Source organism: Gorilla gorilla, chromosome 7 (genome assembly GCF_029281585.2).
Source record: "Gorilla gorilla gorilla isolate KB3781 chromosome 7, NHGRI_mGorGor1-v2.1_pri, whole genome shotgun sequence".
Classification (NCBI taxonomy): Eukaryota; Metazoa; Chordata; class Mammalia; order Primates; family Hominidae; genus Gorilla; species Gorilla gorilla.
This window is the reverse complement of record NC_073231.2, coordinates 118072696-118096761: the sequence shown is the minus strand read 5'-3', so window position 1 is coordinate 118096761 and position 24066 is coordinate 118072696. Positions and strand designations below refer to the sequence as shown.

Here is a 24066-nt window from a genome sequence, read left to right as displayed (position 1 = left end):
GTCAGCTATTTGGCTTTTCTTTCTCTCCAGTTGCCTTTTAAAAAAATCTCTTCCCTTATCTTTTCAATTGTGTTTCTTGGTGAAAGATGGAAAAAAGTAAGCTGGAGAGGAAACACTTATTAGGATGGTATCTAGCTTTTAGGATTTGCTGAAGCATACACAAGCCCTGTGAATTTACTCTATCCCTGTTCAGAACCATCCAAATGATTGTGGGGGCACCTAGGGACCAGCAGCTTACTTTAAAGCAGGAGAACACTCCACAGAGATGCCATGTTATGTGCCTTGTTGGCTTATATTTAAATATGGAAAATTCCTTAAAGGAGAATTCCTCAGAATGTGTACTTTAAAACAGCTGTGCGGGCTGTAACTAGGTATTTCATAGTAAACCATTGTTCTCTGATGTCCTCTAGTTGGGATATGATAGTTTAAATAAAGTTAAACAGCGTCTGTCACTGTGAAGCATCTCAAAGTTTCTAATGTGTCCGTAACATAGGGCTTAAGATGGCGGTAGAGACAGACTGTAGTTTTCCTTATCAATACTTACTGCATGAGGATTACATTTCACTAACTCCATTATATTAAATATAAACCATTTAGGCCAGGCACGGTGGCTCACGCCTATAATCCTAGCACTTTGGGAGGCCAAGGTGGGCAGATCACTTGAGGTCAGGAGTTCGAGACCAGCCTGGTCACCATGGCGAAACCCATCTCTATTAAAAACATAAAAAATTAGCTGGGTGTGGTGGCAGGTGCCTGTAGTTCCAGCTCCTCAGGAGTCTGAGGCAGGAGAATCGCTTGAACCCAGGAGGTGGAGGCTGCAGTGAACTGAGATTGTGACACTGTGCTCCAGCCTGGGCAGCGGAGTGAAACTCTTGTCTCAAAAACAACAAAATCAAAAACAAAAAACCATTTAACACAATGTTTAGCACACGGAGTAAAAAAATGTTAGCTATTATTTATACTGTTATGGACCTCCATTAAGAAACAAATGAAATATATATATTTTTAATTTATCCACAGAACACTTTTTTCAGAGATCACTTTTATGGATGTATATCTATGAACAAATAATTAAAAAATGCTATCTGTTTCAGGGGAAAAATTTCTTGTAGCATTTATCTTTGACGGAGAAAGGAATGGTCTTTATAAGACATAAAACCGATGAAATAAGGGGAAGATATGGTGTAATCAAGGTAGAGAATTAGGAGTGGAAGGAAACATGGAGAAAAGGAGAGAGAATTAGGTGAACAAAATGATACTTCTAGCATACGGATCCAAATATGGCCTGAAAATTCCATATGTAAAAAAATTATTAAAATGTACTTTTATTGGGAAGTATTAATACCAGAGCAATATAATTAGCTGTGGTTTTATTTGACAATAGAAAATAGATTTTTAATTTAAAATAAATATAATAAATTTAAAATTTATAAAATAATATTTTCTAAACTCATATGGAAAACCTGAGCTTGACAAACATTAAAAGGTATCTTACCACAGAACCTCATAGATCCTTTAAAATGCTGGTTTTTGTGACTCTCTGGAATGTGTGACTCTCTAAAATGGTAAAGCATACATTTGTGAGCTTAGTTATTGACAATGTCTTTTTTTTTCTCAATTTATTTAACATCTATTAACATCTACTAGTGTTCCACAAATGGTGGATTAGGAAATGCTAAAGTATGAAATCAATAAGTATATTTGCATTGAAACGTTTTTGTGATTTATTAGAATAATTATTCTAAGATATACGTATATAAAGGCATTGAAGTATATCTAAAATATATTGTGACTCCTGTCTCAAATTTTTCTTAACATATCTATAGAAAATTTACATTGTTCTCTTTTCTTAATATAGCCCACAGCTGTAAACAGCCAGAAACTCCTGCTCATGCAAATGTCGTAGGGATGGACCTTCCATCTCATGGGTATACACTGATTTATACCTGTCAGCCTGGCTTCTTCTTAGCAGGTGGAACAGAACATAGAGTGTGTAGATCCGATAACACCTGGACTGGAAAAGTTCCCATTTGTGAAGGTAAGTTTTCTCTATAGAATCTTTTTAACACAAGAGATTGTACTATTGCTTTCCTTCGCTCCAGACAAAAAACTCAACTCAGATTAGCATAGGAACAAGGGAAATTTGTTGGCTAACTCCAAGTCTAGGAGTAATGTAAACACTTCTGGATCCAGAGGCATATAAATTTTATGAGTCTATTCATAGGTTTTTCCCCATGAGAATGTTACTTCTTGCCTTAATTCTATCTTCAAGTTGTCTCTTCAGGTAGGTATATTATTTTTCTAGGGCTTTTATAACAAAGTACCATAGGCTGGGTGGCTTAACATAATAGGAATTTATTCCTTCACAATTCTGAAGTCCAGAAGTCCAAAATTAAGGTGTCAGCAGGACCTTGTGCCCTCTGTAAGCTCTAAGCAGAAACCATTCTTTGCCTCTTCCTATCTTCTCATAGCTTCTGACAATCCTGGGTATTCATTGGCTCCTAGCCTTACTCCAATTTCTACCCCATTTCAATATGGCCTTCTTTTCTGTGTATCTTTGTGTGGCCTCTCCTCTTCTTATGAGGATACCAGTCCTTGTATTTGGGGTTCAGCCTAAAATCAGGATTATTTTATCCCAAGATCTCTAGTTAATTACATTTGCAAAGACCTTCTTTCCAAATAAGGTCATAGAGGTACCAGGTGAACATAAATTATGTGGGTACACTATTCATTAGAGTACAGAAAATTGCTACCATAATGCCTAGGTTACTCTGCCAGAGTAACCCTAGTAGAAAGAGTCCTTCCCAAAGTTTTGGTCAGGAAAGCACTATCTGGGATTCTGTTTGCCACAATTTTGAATGGAGCCCATCTCCAAATCCATTACTCAGCCAGGGTGATATGGTATTAATATTTGGACCAGATCTGGGTGAAGTGTCCACCCGATTGCTGCTCGGTCAGGACAATTTCCATTTGGAAAAGGGTTATAATGCCAGAAGAAGGAGTAAAGGAACTTTTTCTAGTGTTTTTGGTAAGGTCATCAACAAAATCCATTTCCTTATATCCAAAAAACCTATTTGTTAGACCTAATGTTTTATCTAATGCAGCTGTCATAAATGACAATTCCTTTCTTTTACTTGAAATGTTTTCATTTTCTTTATCAGAACATTCCTCTGCTATTTTTATTTCTATTTTTTTTATGATTGAAATCGCTGTAGTATGAGAAGATCTTATTCTTTGGTTTGTTTGCTTGTAATTATCTGCTTCCACTCTCCTGTCCTCCTATCTACCCCTCTTCAACTAGAATATAATCTCATGAGAGACTTCACTCAAAGTGTTTACAACTGTAATTTTAACACAAATCAGTACCTTACATGTGAAAAGCATTCAATAAATATTTGTTGAATGAGTAAATGTTTTACTCCCTCCTAATTCTGAGTATCCATTCTCCATTTCCTTTATACACTGATTGTTTTCTACTTATGATTTTCTAAAGATGCAGTACTTAGCCATCTCTTGTTTTCATCTCGTATTCACTTTTAGGTGATGTCATTCAAACCAATGGCTTCAACAGCTGTCCTTATGTAGATTACTTACAAACTAATATTTCTAGCTTATTTATCTTATTTTAGCTTCACACATATTCAATTGTTTGCTTGATATCTCTAGTGAAATTCTTCAGTGGCATTTCAGTACTCAATACATGCAAAACTAAACTCATACATTTCTTTTCTCTATATAGTTTCCCTTTGGTATTCCCTACTCAGTGATATTACCATCCTATAGTTACACATGAGATCTAGTAATCTCCTTAGATATTTTCCTATCCCTCCAAGTCACCACAATTTCAATAGCTTTTTTGTCTGTTCCCCTTTTTGGTTTATTGTCACTGCTATCATACTCTAACTCAGCATTATCTCTACTGGGACTACTGCAGTGTCTCTCAACTTCCCTAGCCATATCCGTACTTGCTGCTTTCCAAAGTTTTCTGGTTTTGCAGCCAGAGCAACATTTGCCGAAATCATATCCTTTTACAGTCTTTTAAGACATTACATTGTTCTTAGGATACATAGTTTACAAGGCATTCATGTCATAGCTCCTATAATATTCCAGTCACTTCTACATCCTACATGATTTATTTGGTTTTGGACTACCTTTGGTTTTGGTTTAAAACCTGGAAGATTTCACCTTTAAGTCTATCCAATTTCTGGTGACATCTTTAATTATCTCAACAAACTTTGATTTTTAAATGTAAACCCTACCCAAATAGTTTTTGCCTTCTGTCAACAAGAACAACCCTCAGCTCTCAGCTTCCATGTTGGAGGCAACTGTCTCCACTTTGGCTTATGCCTCTAAAATAAGAAATGACATCCCAAGATGATAAAGCAACACAAATCTGCCCCTTGTGCCAATAGACTGTAATGGGAATAATTGTTGAAATCATTAGTTACATAACGAGTGCTGAGTAGGGGACTGAGATGTTGTGATGAACGGAACATTTTAGAGAAAACTATCTATGTGAAATGTCAGAGAATAAAATGGACAGTGCATCACACTGTGTGTGTGTGTGTGTGTGCATGTGTATGTAATTAATTGCATCAACTTTTGTAAACACCTTTATTTCTTTTCATAGCTGGTTCTAAAATATTGGTGAAAGATCCTAGACCTGCACTGGGAACACCCAGCCCAAAGCTAAGTGGTTAGTAATGTCATTTGTTTTTCTAGAGTTCATTATTTCTAAAAATGGTCTACTGTTTTCTTGACATAGTAACTGTGTATTTAAAAAATATATTTAAGTATAAAAAACTATGACTGTCTTGAATTTGATAATTCACAAGATGTTGAATTTAAAGCAATGTAATAGAGTGACATGTTAGTATTTCAAAAGTATTGTTCATAGTTCCGTCTGCTAAAAATATTAAAATTTCCCTTGAAGAGTATCTGTAAATGACTATAGCATAATGACAATACTGTCATTTAAAATATTAAAATAAAAATGAGGTCTTATTTAACATTTTTAAATGTATATGTTTTTAAAAGGATCCAAATACACTTGGTATAAGAATAAAGATCAGTAACTTCTAGAAATTGACTAGTTTATTTTCAATTATTTGATTTGAAAAGCAAATTAGAAAACCTAGCACAATCAATAAAAACATAAACTTTTAAGCCCTACAACCTTGATGTAATTACCATTTTATATACTCTCTGACTTGTGACCTTGGAAAAATTATTTTATATATCTGAGTCTCCATATCTTTTTCTATCCGAAAGAAATAATAATTAAATAATTATATAATAAGCTTCATGCAAATGAAGTGCAGAGTGCGTAGCCCATAGTAAGGGCTCAATATATGAGTTGCTTTGTATTAGTTCATTTTCACACTCCTGATAAAGATATACCCAAGACTAGGCAATTTAAAAAGAAAGAGGTTTAAGTGGACTTACAGTTCCACATGGCTGGGGAAGCCTCGCTATCATGGAGGAAGGCAAGTAGGAGCAAGTCCTGTCTTACATGGATGGAAGCGGGCAAAGAGATAATGAGGAAGATGCAAAAGCAGAAACCCCTGATAAAACCACCAGATCTTGTGAGACTTATTCACTACCAAGAGAACAGTATCCATGATTCAATTATCTCCCACCAGATTCCTCCTACAACATGTGGGAATTATGGGAGTGCAATTCAAGTTGAGATTTGGGTGGGGACACAGAGCCAAACCATATCATGCTTATTCAGTATTAGTATTTTGTTTATGTGATACTATTTAAAAGCTGCCAATAAGAGCATAATATCTGATCTTCACCTTGGAAACAGATTTCTCTCAGTTGTATTGGGCCAAGAACTACATTAGGATCTAATTTTAGTGGGGTTTAGAAGTGCTCCATGTACATGCTATAAAAGTGGAGGGACCACCAAGCTCTGTGACTTATACTGATACATTCAACACTTGTCGAAAACATGCTGAATGCCATTGAGGCAATCAAAGAATACATAAAAGTAAGGCAGAGTTTGTTTGCAATGGAGTCAGAAAACCATAATTGTCCATCAATGCCCCAAATTTTCCAAGGGAAATGCTTGATTTGGGACCAGGTGGAAACTCTGAATAGTAGCTCCAGCACATCAAATCTGTAAAAAAATTGCTCATATATTAAATAATAAATAAAATTAAACAAATTTTAAAACGCAAAGTTAGTCTTCATAGTTCATATCTGACCAGGATGTGATTAAAGTTCAATAAGAAAATATGTAATTTAAAACATTCCTGTATGTTTGGAAATTCAGAGCAAAATTAGTAATAATAAATAACTCATGAATTAAAGAAGACATCAATACAGAAATATATTAGAATTTAGTTATTTTGAAAAATTGAAATATCAAAGCTTGAGGGCTATAAGAAAAGGAAAGTTAAGAGGGAAATTTGTAGCCTTAAATCCTTACATTATTGAAAAGAAAAGCCTCAGAATTAATTAGTTGTGTCCCTATTAAGAGAATATTAAGACTGTAACAGAGTAGCAGGGCAGAAATCAATGTAATAATAAAAACAGGCAACCGCCCAAAACAGTAGAAGAATCTCAACAGAACCAAATGTCGTTCTTTTCAGAAACAAAGTAGAAAAATTTCTGGTAAAAATAACATAAAGAAAATGTGAGCATAACTACATAGAGAGTAGATTAATGAAATTCAAAATATGTTAAGGGAAAACTATCAATAATTATCAACATTTAAAAACATTTACACAAAGCAGACAAATTACTAGAACACTACATCTTACTAGAACTAACTAATAAAAGAAAATGTGAATAATTTTATAGCAAATAAAGAACTGGTTAAAATTATTTCCACAAAGAAAATGAGGTCTATGTGGCCCTACTGGTAAGTTCCACCACATTTTAAAGGAACAGAATGGATCTTTCAAGTTTTATAAAAACTCTTCTGGACAATAAAATTCATTCTCTAGGCTCAACATAGCTCTAATAACTCAGATAAAGATATTATAAAGGGAGAAAAATTTCAGGCCCATTTGACTCAGGATTATAAATGAGAAAATCTTACATAAAATCTTAGCAAATCAAATTCAACATTGTAGTAAAGATAACCCGTGCGAAAAGGAAAACTTCAGCTGAATTAAATTTAAAGGAGTTTAATTGAACAATGAACAATTTGTGAATCAAGCAGACCCCAGAATCACAGCAGATTCAGAGAGACTCCAGGGATGCCTCGTGGTCAGAATAAATTTATACACAAAGAAAGGGAAGTGACGTACAGAAATCAGAAGGGAGAGACAGAAACAACTAGATTGGTTACAGTTCTGTGTTTGCCTTATTTGAACACATTTTGAACACTCAGCAGTGTACGAGTAGTAGAAGTACAGCTGCTGGGATTGGCCAAGGCTCAGCTATTGTTACAGGTGCATACTCCTAAATTAGGTTTTCAATCTTGTCTACCTATTAAGTTAGATTGAAGTTCATTACAAGGACTCAAATATAGAACTATGGAGTCCTTCTCAGGCCATATTTAGTTTGCTTTAACACCCATCAGAACCAATTTGGATTCTTCATAGCTATGCAGGGATATTTTAGTTTTAAATAATCCTTAAAAGTAATGTATCACATTAAGAGATTAAAGTGCAAAAAATTATGATAATTGCAATATTTGCAAAGAAAGTATTTGATCAAATTCAACAACTTATAATTTTTAAATTATAAATTTAAAAATTTATAATTTTTAAAAATTCTTAACAAACTAAATTTTAGTAAAATTATTTATAAAAATTATATGGCAAATAGCATGTTATATGAGAAAACATTCAGCACTATTTCATTTAAAATCATGAATGAGACACAGTGATTACATTACTCCAAAGTGATAAGAATGGAAGTTGGCAGTGGTATCAAAGTAAGGAGCTATATTGCTTATAAATTATCATGGAAATAGAAATTTTAGTTGTTACTGAAATATTCAGTAAAAACTCAACTCTTAGGATATTTTTATGCTGATCTGCCACAGTGGTTTTGCTTTCTTGGTTTAATAGAATTCAGGGAATACACAGCTTGTAATGGCAATCCCTGTGATCTGACTGGTAAGAAGTGTGATACATGCATATATCAGATGAAAAATCATCAATAGCTTGTTAGACAAATTAAAAAAAGGACTTTTTCCTAAATCCACTTCATTCAGTCATTCATCCAAAGAGGGCTGGGTACCTTGAATAGCTGATTTCTAGGGATGTGCTGTGCTGTGAGGTATAGGATTAATCCTATACCTCAGCTTCTCTCAGCTGCTGCCCAGGAGCTGTGTAGACTTTGACATAACCAATTTATATAACTTTAAATTACATAAATAATTTATATAAATACAATAAGTCTTTTTGGCTAGTATCTAAAATAGTGTTTTTTCTTTAGATGAAAATTTTATAAGCTTTAGAATGTTCTTTGATTCTACCACAATTCATCTGTCATCCTTGAGAGTCCAACAATACTAGTGACAATTTCTAAAAATACCTGTATACCTCAAAGCTGTCAATATGGTGCAGCCCTGTTCTTCTTCAGGAGCATCTGTTATTAGAAGAACTAAACTCAGTATTCTGTAAGGGGGAACACAGAAGCACTGTCTCATGATAATTTTGCAGGACCTTTCTCTTTGCTGTTCCTCTTAAAAATCTATTCCCACTGGTAGAAAAAAAGCAGGCCTCTTGGGACTTGGGTATAGTTTTACTGCCATGGTGCTGTGAAATCATTTTATTTTCCTTCAGAAAGAAATATATTGCATAAAAGACCAAAGATAAGTGAAGTTTATATTTACCTGGGTTCTAAAAATAAACCTAATATCTTTAACTGGTATTTTCTATTTCTCTCTTCTCGATAACATATGAACAAATTTAGATTATTACAATGTGGATTTATTCTAAAAAATGGAAACATTTTTGTATGAATAATTAATTTTATAACACACATTCAACATTATTGTGTATTTAGCAATACATCATTATTCAATAAACTAATACTCTATTTAATGCTTATATTTATATGGCATTGTAAAATTAATGTGTAGTATATTTAATCTATTCACAGTTCCTGATGATGTATTTGCCCAAAATTATATATGGAAAGGCTCTTACAATTTCAAAGGAAGGAAACAACCCATGACCTTGACAGTTACTAGTTTCAATGCTTCCACTGGGAGAGTTAACGCAACACTGAGCAATAGCAACATGGAGCTGCTACTTTCAGGTATCGCAATAAACACAGCAGCGAAATATACCTTCATGACTTTATTTCTATTATGATTTCATCATTTTTAGTAATGCTTTTTATATGGTGAAATGTTTATTTTGATACATTTGCTTTTGATGACATTCATATTCACTCAGAACCAAGGTTTTCTGGTTTTTGGATTGATGAATGAATATTACTACAGAAATATAAAACTAGTTTTAAAATAAGTTATTTAAATAATTTTTGGTAGCTAGAATTAGATGTCATATATTAGATCATAACATTTAATTTAGGTATGAATACAACTAAATCTTTCTCTATTCTCATAAAACCACGGAGACCAAATCATAGATTTCTCAACTATTCTGTGGCCACAAAACTATTTCTTCAAATGACCATGTTTATAGATGGACATCCAATATTTAAGACAAATAAAGATAGAGCTACACTTGTTTAAATAGGCATAAGGGAACCAAAACCTGGTCAATCTTCTCAAGTTTCTGTTTTCTCTGTCCAGTACACACATCTCTCATTATCTTTGATTGCACTGGTTTTCCTAACACTCAGATATTCTCTCACAAGTCACCTCCTCAAGCAATACTCCCAATGACCTGACCTAAAGGAACCTTTGTATTACAAATGCTGTCAGACATATTCTTAGTTTTAGGCAGCCTTACCCTGTTTTTTTCTTACAATATTTGAAATTATATTTGTTATATTTATTATTCATTATGTGTCTATATTATAACAATATAAAATAAATTCTAAGAAAGCTCTTTGCCTTCCAACTTACTATTGTATTCCCAGAGGCTAGCAGAACATCTGAAACAAAATAGGCCTCAATAAATATTTTCAAATTAATGCATTTGAATTATAATTGCTCTCATTTTTTAAAATGAGGCACTATGATATTTGATATTGCAAATATGAAATATAAACTGTAAAATTCTTGTCTGTATAGATATAACCCATATAAATATTAATAATGAAATAATTTGTGCTGTAAAAAATGGAAAATAAAATTATATTCATTGATTTTATAAATTTTAGAATGAATTTTGAGTGTCATTCTTATTATTGAATGATCCTCCATTAAACACAAAGTAAAAATATTAGAAGTTAATATGTAGTATAATTTTAAAAATACATATAATTACCTTATATTAATCGAAAGAAGCTTTAAATGAATGAGACAAATACATTTAAATTGTGACTAATGCTTTATTTAACTTTGATGTGTTAACAAAGTTTTTCTTTATTTTCTATAAAAGAGCCCAAAATAAATGTATACTTATTCTAATCTAGATAAACTCAAGAGTTTTCTATATATATGGAAAGACAAAGAATTAGATTAATTTGCTTTCACTTACTGTCTCCATATAAACCAATTGTAGCAATTTTTCAGCAATATTATTATCGATTACCTTTATATCTTCCTCCTATTGATTATAATTTACCTTAGCACCTATGTCTCATTATCTTTTCATTTCCTGCGTATTATGGTGCCCTATTACATAGGTGAACAGTTAAGTTAGAATGAATGAATACAGTCAAGTTTTAAACAACGGTTAATCAGATTTTTTCTTTGATCCTATTTTCTGTTATTTCCCTAAACAATTTTTCACTCCAGCTTACTGCTACCCTTAGAACACTTACCATGTAAAAATCATTGTATATATTTTTGCTTCTCTTCCTTATGTCATTGCTTGTATTTACCTTCCCAAACTAAAAATCCTACTTTATTTTTAAGAACCAGTTCAAATGCTGTTTTTTGTTGTTGTTGTTGTTGTTTTGTTGTTGTTGTTGTTTTTTTTTTTTTTTTTTTTTTTTTTGAGGCAGAGTCTTGCTCTGTCACCCAGTCTGGAGTGCAGTGGTGCCATCTCGGCTCACTGCAACCTCCGACTCCTGGGCTCAAGCCATCCTCCCACCTCAGCCTCCTGAGCAGCTGGGACTACAGGTGCGTGCCACCATGGCTGGCTAATTTTTTAGTGTTTTTTGTAAAGATGGGGTTTTGCCATGTTGCTTAGGCTGGTCTGGAACTCCTAAGCTCATACTTTTGGATTAAGGCCATCTGTCCGCCTTGGCTTCCCAAAGTGCTGGGATTACAGGTATGAGCCACCATGCTTGGCCCTCCAGTGCTTTTCCTTGATAACTATTCCTTGATCATTCCAGTGTGAAATGATCTCTCTCTGGCTTTTAATTTATCACATTCTCTCATGTGTTTGATTTAGCTGTGTACCTTACTTATACCTCCTACTTTGTTGGAAATTATTAAAAACAGGAACAATATATATTCATCTTTGTGGCTCAAGCAGCACCTAGAATACTGTTTTTCACTGAGTTGGCACCTAATTTGTTATTAAGGAAAATATCAGGAATTTTAACACTGGATTTGTATGCTTGAAAATTTTAGAATCTGATTGTGGGAAGAAATCATTTTGTTTTCAATATCATGGAATGATGTTATTAAGAACACTAGTGCTTAATTGTGATAGCATAGGTAATTTAAACCCCACAACTAAGAAATAAGTTGAGGATTTCAGAAGACAGATAAATCAATGTATATTACAGGATTTGCAAAGAGCGTTATAGGTTAAGCCATCCTTGACTTGCCTTGTTTTATTTCTTTTTTTATTACATATCTTACATAATCTATTTAAGGAATGATAGATAATAAAATGAAGTATAACTATTTACAAAGTTAAGTAGACTAAAATGTCCTTGCATTTTACAGGGGTATATAAAAGCCAGGAAGCTCGCCTAATGTTACGCATATATCTTATTAAAGTACCGGCTCATGCTTCTGTGAAGAAAATGAAGGAAGAAAATTGGGCAATGGATGGCTTTGTAAGTATAGTTATTTTAACATCTGCTGCTGATTTTAATGATAAATTTGTATCTTGTCCAGGAAAGGAGAGTTTTCTAAATTTAGCTAATTATGAATACATACACATACATATATATTAGTAAATATAAATATTTAGTATTCTAAAGTACAAGCCTAGGAATACTGGATTCTGATGTGTTTTGCTTACTTTTGTCCTGTGTGTGTGTGGGGGGGGGTGGGGTGTATGTGTGTGTGGGGGAGGGTATGGGTGGATGTGGGTGTGTGTATGTGTGTGTGTATGCTGATCTGCATTTAGTTTTTCACTGATTTCATCAAATATATTCCATCTACAATCAGCACTGTGATAAATAAATCTGGATAAAATATAATTCAATCTTTGGAACCACTACTACTTAAGAAATATGCAACACATTTACAAAGTACATCAGAAAATTAAATGCTCCCATTATATTGAAGCATTAATTTAGACTATTTTATATATAAAGTCCATGAAAAGGAACTTATGTGAGCTGCTTCCTGTGGGGAGATAGTTACTGTAGCTTCACCATGGAGTCACTCCTATTAAGTGATTTATGTGAGTGAAGTTTTAAGACTGACAGTGGAAAACACAAGGGCCAGGAGTCTTTGCTGAAGAGTCAGCATGAGAGATCTGACTGTATCCTCTCAAGTACCAAGCCTTTTTTTCATAAGGAAAACTTAATGGGAAAGAAGATACTGTAGTGGGTCATAGGCTGCTATGTAGTAGCCTTTGATAAGTTTCAATAAGCCTTCAATAAGTTCAAGAAGCCTACTATCTAGTAGGCTTCAATAAGTTTGGTTCCTGAGGAAAAAAAGTGTTTATCCTATTTCTGCAATCTGTATTCATGGAGTTGGGAACTGAGTCAAATCTTCAATGCACTCAGATTGTTTAATTGTATTATTTTATGTAGGAAACAAAGTGAATTGATTCATTAAAATGATGGAGTTTGAGCTTCTTCTTAGAAGTACTTTATTTTTTAGGGTGGCCATACCCAGAGTATAATGTCTGATAATAAAGAATAAATCACTTGTTGTGAAATGTCAGACTTGCATGGGTGGTTTGGTATCCTTTGCTTTTTAGAGTGAGGATTCAAGATTCTTAGAACTTTTATAATAATGTTCATGACTTAGGTAACTAATTGCCATTAATTAACACAAACTTCAGGATATATCACTTTACTACTTAGTAGTAGGAATTGCTGAAATGTAACATTTCCTATTTTACTTATAAGATCAAATTATATTATGCATATAAAGTATTTTTTAAATATAATATTGTATACAAATGTAAGGTGCATGTAGTATTTAGCATTGGCAACATTAGACATAGCCATGAAGCCTCTGGGTCAAACAATAATAAGTATTTAGTTATTTCTCATTTGTAATGGGTTAGCTGTGGAGGCACTACTTGAGGCTGTGGTATTAAGTCCAGGTCTTCATGTCTCATCATCTCATTTTGGGGCAGAGTCTGAAAGGGCACTTGCTGCCTAGAGCATGTACTTCTCTTGTCAGAAGTCCAAAACTCTCAGGGGGGCAAGTGGTTCTGAAATAAGCTGTGATTCTCAAATAAGCTCAAATCCATTGACCTATGCCTTTTACTTGCAGCTCAATGTAGATATAAGTCACGAATCCTACAATTCACCCATTTAAGAATGTCCAATTCAGTGGTTTTTAATATATGTACACATATATGTAACCCTCATCATAGCTGATTATAAAATACTTTCATTTTTTTTGAGCAGAGTCTCACTCTGTTGCCCAGGCTGGAGTGCAGTGGCATGATCTCGGCTCACCACAACCTCTACCTCCCAGGTTCAAGCGATTCTCCTGCCTCAGCCTCCTGAGTAGCTGGGATTACAGCTACACGCCACCACCCCTGGCTAATTTTTGTAATTTTAGTAGAGACGGGGGATTCACCATGTTGGCTAGGCTGGTCTCAAATTCCTGACCTCAAGTGATTTGCCCTCCTTGGCCTTCCAAAGTGTTGGAATTACAGGCGTGAGCCACCTCACCCAGACTACAATACTTTCTTCATGTTGTAAAGAAACTCCACAGCCTTTAGCTATCAACCCCTGCCTTACATTCTCAAATCAGCTCTGAATAACCACTAACCTATTTTCTGTCTGTATAGATTTCCCTGTTCTGACTTTCATATGAATGGAATCATATAGTATGTGGCCTTTTGTGGCTGGCTTCTTCCACTTGGTGTGATGGGAAGTATGGCTCTTAAGGCCTAGGCTTGCAACTTAGCTATTGTCAATCCCAATCCCCACACTCCATAGGCCCAAGCAAGTCACAGGACCAAGCCCAACTAAATGAGATAGGGAGTAAATTCTTCTCATGAAGGTTGGGAGAGCGGGGATGTGGAACAGTAATAGAATTTACTAAGTACAGTATTTTTGTGTTTTAATTTTTAATTGATCACTGTATTTCCTCATGTCATTGCTTTTTATTGACAGCATATGTCTATATCATACATTAATAACCAATCTCTTTTTTGTATATCATAATTATTTCAAATTAGAAAATTTACTTTTGCTTTTAATGATGGAAAATTTTCACAATGTGCTATGTTTTGCAAAGGAGAAAAATATAGAAGAAAGGAACTTGTGATAATATTTCTTTCAGAATAAAATTGTGTATTTATTAAGGCTGGGAAAATATAGCTATGGCCAGTATTCAAGTATATTTGGTTCTTTAAATATTTTTAGGTTTCTGCTGAGCCTGATGGAGCTACTTATGTATTTCAAGGATTTATTCAAGGCAAAGATTATGGACAATTTGGCCTACAAAGACTGGGTAATGTATTCGTTTTGATTTTCATGAACTTCTGTTATTATCCCAGACATCATAAAAAAAAGACTGTGGATTCTGTACATTAGGTACACTTACTGCATTGTAAATTCTGTACTGCCAGGACTATGCATTGATACCTTTGATAGCCCTTTTAAATAATCACATTCTTCAAAATACTGGATCTTTATGTACCAACTCTGTACAGTGTTTAGATTTTCATGGTATTTCTAATAAATATGACAAACTGGCTTGCCTTTAAGCACATAAAAAGGAGAAAAAGTGGTATAGATAAAAAAGAAAATATTAAACTGTAAATTATTTTATTGTATCTCATGAGAACTGTACTACTTTTCTTCAGTTTGAATATTGTCGCAGTTTTCATTCTTCTGAAAATGTAGTGACACTCTGAGAAACTCATAGAGTCTGGAAAGAGAAAATAACTTTGAGGAATGGGCCCCTTTTGGGGACTTGGTTCTCTTCAAATATGTAAATTTTCTGCAGTGGGAAGCAAAGAATTTTGTCATTTTTGTTTCCAACTCTTCTATATGTATATAAACCTTTAATGGTCTGGCAAGAATGTGTTTATACACATAGCTTTTGGTGTATAATTCTCCTATGATCCACTGTCTCCCATTATTATACTGTGACAGGGATACACAAAGAATAAATTCAGGCTCTAAAAATTATTATTTGACATTTATCTTTTAAGAAATGAACTTTTTTTTTTTTTTCTTTTTTGAGACAGAGTCATGCTCTTGTCACCCAGGCTGGAGTGCAATGGCACAATCTTGGCTCACTGCAAACTCCTCCTCCCAGGTTCAAGGGATTCTCCTGTCTCAGCCTCCCGAGTAGCTGGGATTACAGACCACCATGCACACTACCATGGTAGCTGGAATTAGCTACCATGCCTGGCTATGCATTTTTAGTAGAGACAGGGCTTCACCATGTTGGCCAGGTGGGTCCCGAACTCCTGACCTCAGGTGATCCGCCTGCCTTGGCCTCCCCAAGTGCTGGGATTACAGGTGTGAGCCACCATGCCCAGCCAAAAATGAACTTTTTAAAAAATTTTGAACTTTTAAATAGCTGTACTAAGTCACAGGAAAAATAAGGTAAAAAATAAGATACTAATTTTCTTTAACCTGGACAAAGATGAGGTTTAGTTAAATGTAACTGTTTGTCAAAAAGAGAAATTAGCTTTCTCTACATGAAAAGTAGTAAGATGCCATTTACATCACATCCTGCTTGTGTTTGTCTTAAAAACAGGTAAAAACACTCATTAACATAGTGCATTTACACAGTTGTGTAATTTAGTGCTGAATATTTTCATGTAATATTCTCCAAAGTGTCTCAAACACTACAAGTCTGAAGCAGAACCCACAAAAAAGGAACTATTTCCTTTTGAGAAAGAACTGGTATTTCCTTTTCCCTCATTCCTGTGCAAATGTGTCGACAAACTTGGCTTTTCTTATTTCCTAACTCTGCGAATGCCATCAGCATTTACTGAGCTTCAAGTAGAATACTTGTAATCCTGTGTCTTCTTGCCTCTTACATCCACATAAACAAGTTCTGCTAATTTTCATTATGAAATCTTCCTCAAATCTATTGTCCCATGCACTTCCTATTTCTCTAGTTTAAATTTTAATTCCTTTTTTTTTTTTAATCTCGGCTGTCACTACAATCTTCTAACTACACCTGATTCCAGTCTGTATTCCCTGAAGTCCATCCTACTACAGCTGTGTTCTAAATCTCATGTCATATCACTGGGTCTTTTATTTCTAAACACCTTCAGTTGTTCCTCACTGAGGTGGATAGTAACTCTGGCTGGGTGCCATCACTCATGCCTGTAATCCCAGCACTTTGGGAAGCTGAAGCATGTGGATCACTTGAGTTCAGGAGTTCAAGACCAGCATGGGAAACATGGTGAAACCCTGTCTCCACAAAAAATACAAAAGTTAGCTAGGTGTGGTTGCATGTGCCTGCAGTCCCAGCTACTTGGGAGGCTGAGGCAGGAAGATCGCTTGAGCCGGGGAGGTGGAGGCTGCAGTCAGCCACGACCACTCCACTGCACTGCAGCCTGGGTGACAAAGTGAGACCCTGTCTCAAGAAAAAAGAAAAAAAGAAAAGAAAAAGAAAAAAAGAAAAGAAAAAGAAAAAAAAAGTTTGAGTTCATCAGAATGATATTTATTCCCTTTTAGAGTCTAGCCATAGTTTATTCTTTTAACCTCCCACTCCTATTTCATGTCAGTGCTTGTCACATCCACTACCTAAGCCACTTACCTTCCCATTTCTAGCCTCATGATGATTTTTCAAGCCAAGCCTATGTTGTATATCCTCCAGAATTACTCCTTTCCTTTCTAAAGCACATTGACCATTTATTCATGCTTGATATATACACTTATTATATACTCCATATGTCTTCCCACTATTGTATAAACTCCTTAGTTCGGGGCTCTGCCTATTTTTTTGTCTGCACCCTTTCCTGGAAAAGTATCTTCTAAGAGGCACTGTGCAAACATATGTGAAATGAGTTGAAGGAGTTTCATGAATTATTTTTGTTTACTATGTGATTTCCAGGTAAATATCTTGAGAGTAGAAGAAATTAATTGATTCATGGGAGTAGAAATTAATTATGATAAAAGAGTTGTGTATTTATAATTTATTTTTTATTTTGTAGGACTGAATATGTCAGAAGGTTCAAATTCTTCAAATCAACCTCATGGTACAAACAGTAGTTCTGTGGCCATTGCTATTCTTGTGCCTTTTTTTGCACTTATATTTGCAGGATTTGGATTTTATCTTTATAAACAAAGGTAAGCTCATTGATTTTTAACTACAAAATGTTTCCGAAATCTGTTTTTCATGTTATTTCTACTGCTTTAGCTCAAATCTTAATTTCAAATTTTTTTCTGAGTTGTTGAAATGTCTGTGTGCTAACTATTGTCATAGACACTGAAAAACTTATTTCCCCTAACCACCCCTGCAACATTACATACAACGTAACAAAAGTGCTCTGTTAAATTGCACAAGCATTCAGCTTAACCTTTCTTTTGCCTGTCAATTTCCTGGCATGGACCTAATTGTAAAAGTTATTTCTACATTATCTATAATGAGACTTTAGAGATAGAAAATCTAGGTTAAAGTTTAAATTGGAGAGGTAATATCTGCTGCCAGATATGTTTAGAAAACTAAGAAGAAGCTTGTGTCCAAACCTCTTAGTTCGCATAAAAATACTAACTGATTTTACCCAGGCAGACAGATGGCAAAATCCTCTAATCTTCTCATTCATCTTCTGTTGCTTTTTGATGAATTGCAATTAATATATTTGTGATAGATCTAATATATAGCTGTACATATTATTAGTAGATCCTTTTCTCTCAGTCCATTACAAATCCTGGTGAGTGCTTTACTATATCCCACTATTTGGGACAATCCCTTATCAAGAAAAAATGTGTGGGTAGCCAGATAATTAAATGACTATAACCTAAATGCCTTTACTCCAAAATGTATATATATATATTTTTTTTTTTTGAGACGGAGTCTCGCTCTGTCGCTCAGGATGGAGTGCAGTGGCATAATCTCAGCTCACTGTAACATCTGCCTCCCGGGTTCACGCCATTCTCCTGCCTCATCCTCCCAAGTAGATGGGACTACAGGCACCCGCCATCATGCCCGGCTAATTTTTTTGTGTGTTTTTAGTAGAGACGGGGTTTCACCGTGTTAGCCAGGATGGTCTCGATCTCCTGACCTCGTGATCCGCCCGCCTCGGCCTCCCAAAGTGCTGGGATTACAGGCGTGAGCCACCGCAAAATTGATACTTTCATTTGGGGTCAGTCTGCAACATCTAAGAATGATTTATTTAATATTATATAAATGTGTACTGAGTCTGAATTATCAGCTACTTAGGTCTAGCCAATATCAGATTTTATTAATAGATAAAGAATAATCATCACTAAATTTATTTATAGGACAACCTAAGTCAACTTTTTAAAAATTGTGGTAAAATAGATATGATATAAACCTTATCATTTTAACCATTTTAAAGACTGCGATTCAGTGGCATTTAGTACATTCAGAGTGCCATACAACCATCACTACTGTATATTTCCAAAATATTTTGGAGCCCCAAAAATGCCAAAGGGAAACTGTACTTATTAAGTTGTCACTCCTCACTCCCCTCATCCAGCTGCAGGTAACTACAAATCTGTTTGCTTATTCTGCATATATTTTACATAAATGGAATCATACAATATGTGACATTTTGTATCTGTCTTCTTAAACTTAGCAAAATGTTTTCAAATTTTATCCATGTTATAGCATGCATCAGTACTTCATTCTCTTATATGGCTAAATAATATTCCATTGTATGGATGAATGTGTCCATTCATCAATTGATGGACATTTGAGTTGTTTCTACCTTTTGACTACTGTGAATAGTGCTACTGTACACATTTGTGTATAAGTTTTTGTTTGAACACTCATTTTCAGTTCTTTTCAGTATATACCCAGGAATGAAATTACTGGAATATGTGGCAATTCTATGTTTAACTTACTGAGTAACCATCAAGGTGTTCTGTACAGCAGCGGCAGCATTTTCCATTCCTATCAGCAATGGATAAAGCCTAACCAACACTTGTTATTTTCCAGGTTTGGGGGGCTTTGTCTTTTGTTTTTTATTAAAGCCATCCTAGTGCATGTGAAGCTGTATCTCACTGTGGTTTTGATTTCCATTTTCATAATGATAGGTGATGTTGAGCATCCTTTTATGTGCTTGTTGGCCCTTTGTCCATTTTGTTGAAATGCCTATTCAAATACTTTGTTCATATCTAAATTAGGTTGTTTGTCTTATTTGGTTGTAAGAGTTCTCTATATATTTTAGACACTAGGCCCTTATTAGATATATGTTTTGCAAATATTTTCTCCCTTTCCGTGGGTTGTATTTTCACTGTCTTGAGAGTGTTCTTTGATGTATAAAACTTTTCCATTTGATGAAGTTAAATTTATATTTTTTCCTCTTACTTGTACTTTTGATGTCAAATCGAAGAAACCATTGCAAAATTCAAGGCCATGTGTTTTTCCTAAGAGTTTTATGAATTTAGCTCTTGTGTTTAGGGCTTTGATTCATTTTGAGTTAAATTTTATTCATGGTGTGAATTTTTAAAACTTAGTAATATTTTCCTTCAAGTTGTTGAATATTAAGAAGGGGCAATTATTTTGTATCTTCATGATTATTCCCTAATTAGAAGGCAATGATGTTGCTTTGGTTTTAATTTTAGATCTAGTTTGGAAAAAATATGATCCAGTAGAGTATTAGACACACTTAGTAAGAGCAAGTTATTAGCTTTCTCCCAATAAACCTAAGGTAGTTTCTATTACAATTATTGTCATAGAAATCACCTAATATTTTTGAAATATAGATAAATTCAGAAAAATGCATTAGTGATAGTAAAATAATATAACGGCAATTACAAATTCTAATAAAATTAATACTTGAAATTTGATTGTTCAGTATAAACAACAGAGTTGAGAAACAAATTTATTTTAAGATATATCCCTTTTAGGAATTAGGCCCCAGAAACAGATAGCAGCAAGTCTGCCTTTTTTCCATTACAAATGTGAGCAAGTTATACATGCTTCGTGGGAAAGATAAACTAGATTAGCAATAGTCAAAGGTGGAAGAAATAAAGAAATGAATCAGAATTTCAAGACCAGCATCCTCTACCAGCCAACCCAGAATTCATGTGTCTGGTTAACTAATTGTCAGTAATCCTTTAGAAACTATTTTCATGACTTGAGTATGAGTGTAGCCATTTCTTCTTTGAATTTTTGAATTTGCATGCTTTAATGTATACCATTTAAAAAATAAAATTGAGCATTCATGTTTTGGGATACTCCAAAGTACCTTTCCAAATTAGGTCTCAGCATTAATTGTGTACTCTTCAGGGAATCTCCTTCTCTTTTTGTGCGGAACCAACTTATAATTCAGGTTTCAGATTAAATGTTACCTCCTAAAAGATGCTTTGTTCTATTACCTCTCCTAAAGTGGCTTCCAGTTACTTTTCATATTAACCATTTTCCTTTTCATCATGACAATTCTCATTACCTACTATTTTTGGTTTTATTTATTTTAATTTATTCTTGTTTTCTATCACTAAAATGTGAACTCCCTGAAAGCAAAGACTAGTCTTTTTTTAAAAAAATGATATACCCAATGCCTAGAATCATGACTGGTGCATAATAGATGTTCAGTAAATATTTGGTGAACAAATAAATAGTGATGAGACTTAAATCCATCATCATTATTATTTATACTATAAATGATAAGTCATAATAATTTCTAATTTTGTAAGAAAATTTATTATAGCCATCATATCATTTATTTATATTTATGTTACTAATATTGATGCTGTACATAAATATGTAATATATGTAAAATTAAAAGTCACTCAGGTTTTTAAAGTAACAAGGAAATTGTTCAAGTTGACTTAGTGTGTTTATGATGTCTCAATTAATATTTTTAAGTTACATTATCTGCTAACGATGTACATTATGTTTGAGCTGTAGTCTGCTGTTTCTGGAAGAAAGTTAACACATAGCTAATCAATGTTCTCATCAACAGGACTGCACCTAAAACACAGTATACAGGATGTTCAGTTCATGAAAATAACAATGGCCAAGCAGCTTTTGAAAATCCCATGTATGACACCAACGCAAAGTCAGTGGAAGGGAAGGCGGTACGATTTGATCCCAACTTGAACACGGTTTGCACAATGGTATAACGAGGCAACCTTTGCCTTCTTCAGAAGCTTGGAAATCGACACACAAAACAGTGCACATTTAGTTCACTGCTAAACAAATTAAAGCACACTTTTCAGGACTTGCTAGGTCACCTTTTCCTGAGGAATGATACAGAAGAGTGTTTTTTCATAAACTGGACCATAATTCTTCATGTTTACCATGGAGAGTTTTACAGAAATTTGGCTGCACTCTGAGAGTGCTTACTCACAGTTTATTTGCTTTTTTTAAAAAGGAGATTATTCTAAAACATAAACTTATTTGCATATATTGGAGGAGCATCCACTATCAGTATTTCTGTGCTTTATAAACTATATTAGAGGGACTGGGTTTAAAAAAAAGATATAGGGTAGAAATAAGAGCTATACTTACAAGAGTCAATAGATCACTGACTTCTCTTTAACTGTCCTGAGCTACATCACGCCCACAAGTCTGTCTTTCATACCACTCTATCTGCCATTCATTCTTGTTAAATGAGGCATTGTTTTCTTTATTTAAGATTGAGTTATGACTTTAAATGTTTATGAGCTAGTTTATGCCTCGGAAGACATAAGGTTGCCCATTCCAATTTGAATCTTTCTATTTCTTTAGCATCATATTGCTCTTCTTCTTTTAGACTGGTTGTCATAGTTTCTGCAAAGGGCAAGTTCATTGTGCTACCCTCCCGATTGCCCCATTATGGAGTAACCAGTATTATTCAGTGAGCTGTGGGGTAGTGTTTAACTCCTTGCTTCAATATGGTTTTTTCCTATTTATTTTTATTATTTTTTAATCCCAAATGTGATAGTAGCTTCAGTATGTTTCCTCACCCAAAAACCATTTGGCTGGCAGAAATTATCTAGAAAAATTATTATTTTGCAGTTATCTGAGACACCAAACTTACCATCCTTTATTTTACAGTATTTTTGATAGACCAAATAAAATGTCCTAATAATCTACTCTATTTATATCTACATTTCCTTCCAGTTGAGTCTTCAAATTTAACGTTATTTTGACACTTTTAATTTTCATTTAACAATGGATTAGAAAAATATTTTTGTCTAGCCGCTAAACATAATGACTGAAAAAAATTATTATTATAAATCACCAATATAAATTTATTGCCTAAAATTGTGGACTTATCATATTTTTATATATTTTTAAATTTCTGTACCTTTATTGTTAAACACCAAGTTTCAGATACAAGAGGTTTCTTTCATTGTCAAATTAAGATATGTATTTGTAAGTTATTGGTGGCTCATTTAAACTGTATCATACAGTAATGCCAGCATTTTTATTTAATTGGTCATCGTCTTCCTTTTATAGCTGTTTTACTTCATTGAATACGATCATGTACCCAGTGTTAACTCTTTGTTGTTGTCCCTTTCAAATATGGATAACTCTGTGAACAGTCTTGACTTTTTGTATCGTGAGACAGAGTGCCTAAGAGAAACCCTTGCACCTGGGAGCGCTGCTTGGATCTATCTCTACAACATTTAATGAATTTCTTGTAAACCACTTTGAGATACATTGTTTTGGAAATTCATACAATTTTCTCAACATGGTACTCTACTGGCAGGATGCAGTTTTAAATTTTATGCCATCAGTTATTTATTCTTGTTTATTCAAATGACTGCAATAACAATGATTCATTCATTAATGTTAAGGCTAATACATTTAAGATCTTGTTTAAACAATGTTTCTTCTGCAACTGGCTACTCCTCTTATATTAATGCATACACTTTTGTAAAGAAGTATATTTTTATGAAAAGAAACTTTGTAAAAGTATGATGTAAATTTTCAGTGCAATGTAAACAAAATAAAAATGAATAATTGCTTTTGTAAAATGTGTTTTTTTTTTTTCCAAAAATAAACTGCAACTGTTCAGGTTAGTAAAAGGAATGAACAACGCACATTTATTTGTTGTTTTTAAAAGTTCCCAAACTGCATATTCTATACATTTAGTTAGCAACATAATAATGAAATATGAGTGTTTTTCTTCTTTAAATTCCATAATTCCTCAACTATGACACTTTTGGGAAAATTGATTCCGAGTAAATATACTAGTAACATAAGAACTTCATCTTATGTTGAGTGAATGGTTTTCTAGAAAAGGAACAAGAACCTCATCTTAGAAGTTTCCTTAAATGCTAATATTTAACAGTAGCGTCTAAATTTAGTTACATCTGATGATTTCTAATATTTCTGTAGTATATTTTTATAGAGGTACGTTAGCATGCTCTATAGACATGAACTCAAAACTTTTTGAATAGATTAAACTAATACTCAAAAACAAATACTCAAAACACAGTGTCTTTATATTTTCAGAACCTCAAACTCCAGCATGTATAGTATACCTCTGTTTATTACACTTTAGCTTTAGAAATGTATGGTTCTTGATATAATTGTAGCTCTTTGTT

The 24066-nt window shown here is 33.8% G+C and overlaps 1 protein-coding gene across 3 annotated transcripts in view; it reads left to right on the top strand.

The window, feature by feature from the left end:
- The window catches only part of CSMD3 (CUB and Sushi multiple domains 3), a 1204746-nt gene extending 1181253 nt beyond the window's left edge, over window positions 1-23493 (top strand). For all 3 annotated transcript variants that reach the window (XM_019032923.3, XM_031014090.3, XM_019032924.3), the window contains 7 exons: window positions 1859-2038; window positions 4631-4696; window positions 9070-9228; window positions 11948-12060; window positions 14791-14878; window positions 17550-17685; window positions 21492-23493. In XM_019032923.3, coding sequence (XP_018888468.2) covers window positions 1859-2038; window positions 4631-4696; window positions 9070-9228; window positions 11948-12060; window positions 14791-14878; window positions 17550-17685; window positions 21492-21651 — 902 coding nt within the window. In that variant the 3' untranslated portion in view covers window positions 21652-23493. The remainder of the gene's footprint in view (window positions 1-1858; window positions 2039-4630; window positions 4697-9069; window positions 9229-11947; window positions 12061-14790; window positions 14879-17549; window positions 17686-21491) is intronic.
- Window positions 23494-24066: the final 573 nt, after the last annotated feature.